The following is a 6801-nucleotide window of genomic DNA, read 5'->3' as shown; positions in this document are numbered from 1 at the left end:
TATATATATTATACCCTCATTGGCGGCTGAGCCCCCCTAAAATGAAAATCCTAGAATCGCCCCTGTAACCAGCAGGACATAAGTTGGCTTACTCTTGCTTTATGTTTCATAAAACATTAAAAAATGTCAACGTCTGGGAGAAAGACAAAAGCAGACCTATGGGTTTTTTTGTCTTGCTGCTTTCATAACTGTATCATATTAAATCTGTCCTCATACAGTCACAAAACATTGTGTGAATATAAATGACCTCTCATTAAACGACTGTTTAATCCATTCATTCTGTTAAGTTAAGTTCTGTTCCTGTTCCACGGTTTAAAGAGAGCTTCCAATGGGAAGGAAAAAACATAAATGAGATCTTTTTAATATCTCAATTATTTCTCCTATAGACAGCAGTGAGATTAAATGCAAATGAAGACTTTTCTTCTCAGTTTAGTCCTGAGAAAAAGACCTCTCTTTTTTTCTGAGTCTTTGACAACATCACACACTTGAAATACCAGGATGCTATTAAGGATGCTATTACAAGTCTGAAAAAGTGAAATTTGAAAAAGTGTGATGACGTGAAAGAGAACTCAATTCAGTACAGTTGGCTGTGCCACACTCCCGAAGCACAGACACAGAAAGCTTCCTCTTAGATAGTGTATGAGTAACAAATTGAGTTGTCTTTCGCGTCTTATTGCACCAGAATGGACAAATACAGACAAAACTGTTAATATTGTCATGCCCCTGGACTGGTTTTGTTGTGTTTTCCCTCCCCATGTGTTCCGTGTCCCAGTTAGGGTGTTTTCACACTTGGTCCTTTTCAGGGGTCTGAGCGCGCCGCGGTTCGCGTGATTTTTGGCCCATATGTGAACACTCCAAACGATCTCAGACCCCTCAGAAGCGAACCGAACCGAGACCATCTCGGGAGGTGGTCTGAGTAAGGTTCGCTTTTGGCTAAAGTTATGGTTTGCTAAAAACGTGCATTGTGAACACAAATAGGCTCGGACTCACTTAATTTTTCCATTTGCGAATTCCAATGTAGTTTGGCCATCATATGTTTCCGTACAAATCAGCTGTTCATAGTTGCTGCTTCTTCTGGCAGATCTCTATAAATTGTTCGCTCACAACGTACACTCGTTTATTTTAATTTCAACCGCTTCCAAACTGTGTAAGAGAGATACGACTGTGCGCCTTGCCAGTTTAAACATTTTGATATAGGCTACGAGCATGCACATCCCAGCGGTGGCTAAACTACACTCTTTAGCGTTTATTGTTTCAACTGTCAAAAACACCCATGGTTCAAATAAACACAGTTGGTTTTGTCTCAGTCGAATGTAAACATCTGGGAAAGAAATCGCATGTGTAACTGATCTGTGCAGTATGTAGTTCTAGTACAGCCGCCTGAGAATCAGCAGAATCTATTATTCATACGATTAATAATATGCATTTTAATTTTTTTCATTTGATTAGTACATTTCTTACTTAAATGCTGCATTTAAGGATACCTGTACTGTACCTGAAAAATCTAAAGCAGTTTATTATATTATATTTTATTTTATTTGTCCAATTTATTTATTTTTTTTCTATCTCAATGTCAGCATGCCTTTTCCGCTGGTCCTTTTTGGTATCAAATTTAAGGCCATAAAAAGTACAATGGGGACGGAAAGAAAACTGTCATATAGCATAATGTGATGATTAAAATGAAAAAGGCTATGATTTCATTAGATAAATATGAACGCTGCACGTTTCAAAGTTTATCTTTATGCAGTTCTCAAAGCGCCACCTGCTGGCAGAGAATGAATTTGCATTTTTTAACAGCCCTTCTGCTGGTTTAAAATAATTGATATTAAACTAGCCATTAAACCATTAATATAATAATTGATAAATTTGATTTTTGACTATTTTCTTAAAAGTGGTTTGAAATCATATGGCATTCATTTTATCTGTGCAGGTCTTAAAAACAGTCTTAAAAAGTCTTACATTTGAGCTTAAAAATCATGCAGTAATCCTGTGCTGTAAAATAAACATGATTACATAGACAAGGAAAACAATTCAAAATAAATATTACAAAGGTGTACGAAACTTATATTTTTGTGTAAAAGATAAAAATATTCCAATATAATGTCAGCCATCAAACACTGGACTAGATCCAAAAAGCAACAGTCTGAACACAAAGAGGTCCGAGTCACCATTACTGCTTAAGTGGACCAAAAAAAGGATCTGAGTCCGTTCAGGAACTGCGATAGTGTGAACACAAAGATAACTGGGTCCTTTTTCACTTGGTCCACCTCTTCTTGGCCCACTTAAAGGAGGACTCAAGTGTGAAAACACCCTTAATTGACTCATTTCATGCACCTGTGTTCCCCTGATTGCCCTGTGTTTAATAAAAGTCCCAGTCTGTTCAGTTTGTGTTTGTCTGGTCTACTTGTTGGATGTAGTGTGTTTCCCATGTTCCTGTTGTGAATTATCCCTTGTGATTTAAGTATTAAAGACTGTTGAATGTTTCTCTGCATCTCCATCGTTCCTCCCACAGCGAATCGTGACAAATATGTCAATATGTTTGTTTTGGTGAGTATTCACTTAAACAGTGTTGGCTATGTCTTAAGTGAATGTAAACAGCTGGGAGAATATTGGATGTGTATCAGTATATTGGATCTGTGCATTAAGTCTTAAAGTGACAACAGCCTAATATACCTGCTACTGTGTGTGTCCATAATGTTAACTGAACAACAAAAGAAAAAGACAAAATCACTCACTGCTCTTGACTGAATCACTTAAGTAGCTTTAAGAAGGATTATTCTATATATAATTTATACAAATAAATATGGGTCAAAATATTTAGCATCACAATTCCACAATAGCACTTGCAGGCTTCTATTGGTGGTCTTATACGGAGTGTAACACCTAAGGACATAAGGAGAAAAAGTGAAATGACCCTACTGATGCATTGCTGCAGCTCAGTTAGTCCTCTATTTCCTATGGAACCTTTGTGGGGCTACAAATTATAGTCTGAGGTGCAATATGTTTCAAGGACAAAGGACGGATCAATTGGCTATCTGGGAGTTGGAAATCACACAACCGACACAAAAGCTGTGTGGTGCCACGTGCATTATAAACCCAAAAGCTGTAAGGAGCCAGCTTACTGCAGCCCCTTGGACATGTGATGAAGGTGTTGTTAGCTGATTATCCTATTAAATTAATTAAAGAGAACATATTTAAGCAATAGTGAGGCACTTTGAATCATGCCTCATATCCTTAAAGTTTTTAAAAGGTCAATGTTGAGGCAAATTTTTTTGACATATAATCTTAGGTTATTTTCAACTTTCAGCATTCAATAAATGTGGCTCCATATGATACAATTAATGTTTCTTACCTCAAGGTACACCACCCAGGGCATAACTAATGTGGCCACGAGAAGATCTGCCACCGCCAGGCTGACAATGAGGTAATTAGTGGTGGTCTGCAGCGCTTTCTCTCGGGAGACTGCCATACACACCAACACATTGCCGAAGACAATGACAAAGATGAGGAGAGTCAGTAGCATGGCATAGTAGTTATACTGATGCTTGGCCTCACAGCTTGTGCTGTTGAGTGCCCCGGTCCCGTTGTCATAATAAGTGTCATTGTAGGGATACTCCGTGAGGAAATCCATGAGCTGTGGCCAGGGAAGAAGCCTGAAACTGAGAGACATAATTCACTGTCAGTGAAGCTACAAAAAATGGAATGAAACCAAGCAGTAGTACGCCAACAGAAAGGAAAATATTATTGATCAGAGGTTGCTCTATCATATCTCAGTAGAGTTTTCGAGTATGTTTCATTTATAGCAGACGTGTGTAATTTACAGGTCATGTTCATCACCAAATGGAACAAAAATTAGGACTGTTTTCAAACAGCTTTCCCAAACACTCCTGAAGTCATAAGTGTGAAACATGAAACTGAAATTTCTGAGTTTGCATCCTACAATTCTGACTTTTTCTCAGAATTCTGACTTATTCCTTGCAATTCTGAAATTATATCTTACAATTATGACTTTTTCCCCTCACAATTCTGAATTTTCATCTTGCAATTCTGCTTTTTTGGTTCCTTACACAGAATAAACAATTACAATTGTGAGAGAAAAGTTTCAATTACCTTTCTTATTTTTTATTTTTTTTATTTTATCCCATGGCATAAACAAACTTCCATGTTCATAGCCCAGATTGGACGAATTTAATGAGAAAGTTTTGAGTTTATATAGACATCTCAGACTTGTAATGGCATCCTGGCATGTCAAGTTTGTGATGTTGTCAAAAACTCAGAAAAAAGGAGAAGTCTTTTTCTCAGGACTAAACGGAGAAGAAAAAAATCTTCATTTGCATTTAATCTCACTGATGTCTATAGGAGAAATAATTGAGATATTAAAGAGATCTCATTTATGTTTTTTCCTTCCCATTGGAATCTCTGTTTAAACCTTGGAACAGGAACAGAACTCAACTTAACAGAATTAATGGATTAAACAGTCGTTTAATGAGAGGTCATTTATATTCACACAATGTTTTGTGACTGTATGAGGACAGATTCAATATGATACAGTTATAAAAGCAGCAAGACACTAAGGAAAAGAAAATAATGAGAACGGGGAATCTTGAGCACTCTTCCACAATATGGGTGACATTGAGCATTGTAAATGAACAATCAGCACAATCACAGCATTCACCTGACACTCTCACAATCACACCTATCTTCATTTCCTACGTAAAATATTTGAGACACACACATTACAGAAAATATCTTCTATCCTTCATCCAGTTTCTCCTCTAAGCTCCATAACATTGGACAGCTGCTGAAACATGATTGATTTTTCTGTGTGAATAGTGGCATAATAGTTGTCTTGTATTGATTTGGAATTTACAGAGCAAGATCTATTCCTGCTCCAAAATAAACATCTCAAACCAACAGGAAATAGCAGTAAGACTGAGGATACAAGCTACCAACGCTTAGAATTACAATTATCACACACACACACACACACACACACACACACACACACACACACACATCAGGAAGGGGGCCAACACTTTTTCACACCACTGTATATATAATATATACAATATTTATTAAAATAATGCTTGAATGCCTCCATTAAATAACAATTTTCTTAGTATGACGGGGGCTGACTGTCTCAAGGGGAATTATGGTTGTCATAAGTATTTATACCTCAGTATTAATAAAGTCAGCAATCTAATTACACAAATTCTTGCTTTCTCTAGCAGTTGTTTTGTATGTTGGTTTTGAAAATTTAGTACATTTTAGTACATTTTCAGTAAGTTCTGTGCTCAAATATAAAATTACAGTATCATTTTATATATATATATATATAAAGCCAATTTTCACTAATATCAGCAAAAATTTATATATTACAGGTTCCCTTTCAGTCGGTCACTCTCGACGACACGTCGGTGACCAACGAATTGGCTTCGAGAGACCAATCTACTTCGAGTTTAACTAAACGAGCCAATGCACATTGGCATGCGATGATTGTATCCAGCTGCCGCTGATCACAGCGTGAGCATAAAAAGGCAGCAAGTGCAACACATACCAGCTTTTCGCTTCGGAGCTGAGCGACAACATCGTTCTGCTCCAACCAGTGTCTTCAAGTGTCTACGAGTTCGACGCGCTCTTGGAAGCTTTCTGTGTTGGCGGACAGTGCTTCAGCGGTGGTCGTTCCTGTGACTAGCCAATGCACATTGGCATGTGATGATTGCATCCAGCTGCCGCTGATCACAGCGTGAGCATAAAAAGGCAGCAAGTGCAACACATACCAGCTTTTCGCTTCGGAGCTGAGCGACAACATCGTTCTGCTCCAACCAGTGTCTTCAAGTGTCTACGAGTTCGACGCGCTCTTGGAAGCTTTCTGTGTTGGCGGACAGTGCTTTAGCGGTGGTCGTTCCTGTGTCGAGTGGGTTGCTCACTTCAGGTTGCACTACCCCCTGTTGTGCTGCAAGCGGCCATCTCCCCTGTGCGCAGGCGGCACTACCCCCTGTCATGCTGCAAACGGCCGTTTCCCCTGTGCATCTCAACATGTAAAAGAGCATTTCCCTAAAAGAGCCAATTTCTTTAAAAGAGTACAATAAGCGGGTGCGTCTTTGTAAAGACGACGGATCGTCTTTTTAAAGATGCTGTTTCACCCGTGCGTTTCTGGATGCGGCCGTTACCTGGCGCCGGGTGATGGTCACGATCGCCACCTCACGTGTCTGGGCATTAAACACACTGAGGTGGCGTTCGTGGATGAGTAATGTTCCCATTGCGGGAAGATGAGCATCTCGGAGCTGCGGACCAGGCTTCGTTACCTCCAAGGGGGTGGATCTCCATTGCCTCTGGCTAGCGCTACCCAGCCCATCTCGCTGGCTTCTGTGGACCATCAGCCTTGGCTATGCGATTCAGTTCGCCCAGCGTCCCCCCCAAGTTCAGTGGCATCCGCTTCACGACAGTGAAGGCGGCCGATGCTCCTGTCTTGCATGCAGAGATCACAGTCCTACGGGCGAAGGATGCGATAGAGCCGGTCCCTCCAGCCGATATGAATACGGAGTTTTACAGCCCCTACTTCATTGTCTGAGTATGAAGCCCCAACTTCATACTCGCATGACCTGGTCATCAGGTTCCTTAGGGGGGCGAGAAGGTTAAATCCTCCCCGGCCCACCTCTATACCATCTTGGGACCTGTCTCTGGTGCTTAAAACACAACAGCAGGGCCCATTTGAGCCTTTGCAGTCAGTTGAGCTAAAGTTTCTTTCAATGAAAACTCTGCTCCTGCTTGCACTGGCCTCCATCAAGAGGGTAGGGG

The 6801-nt window shown here is 40.0% G+C and overlaps 1 protein-coding gene across 1 annotated transcript in view; it reads right to left on the bottom strand.

Annotated features, from left to right (window-relative positions):
• The window catches only part of LOC107664308 (D(2)-like dopamine receptor), a 54593-nt gene that overhangs the window by 24875 nt on the left and 22917 nt on the right, over positions 1 to 6801 (bottom strand). Inside the window, exon 2 of the mRNA XM_016454836.1 lies at positions 3353 to 3659. Within this exon, the coding sequence (XP_016310322.1) occupies positions 3353 to 3631 (279 nt within the window). The 5' untranslated portion in view covers positions 3632 to 3659. The remainder of the gene's footprint in view (positions 1 to 3352; positions 3660 to 6801) is intronic.

The sequence above is a fragment of the Sinocyclocheilus anshuiensis genome, unplaced genomic scaffold (genome assembly GCF_001515605.1).
Source record: "Sinocyclocheilus anshuiensis isolate Anshui unplaced genomic scaffold, SAMN03320099.WGS_v1.1 scaffold339, whole genome shotgun sequence".
NCBI classification, from domain to species: Eukaryota; Metazoa; Chordata; class Actinopteri; order Cypriniformes; family Cyprinidae; genus Sinocyclocheilus; species Sinocyclocheilus anshuiensis.
This window is presented reverse-complemented; position numbering and strand designations above follow the sequence as displayed.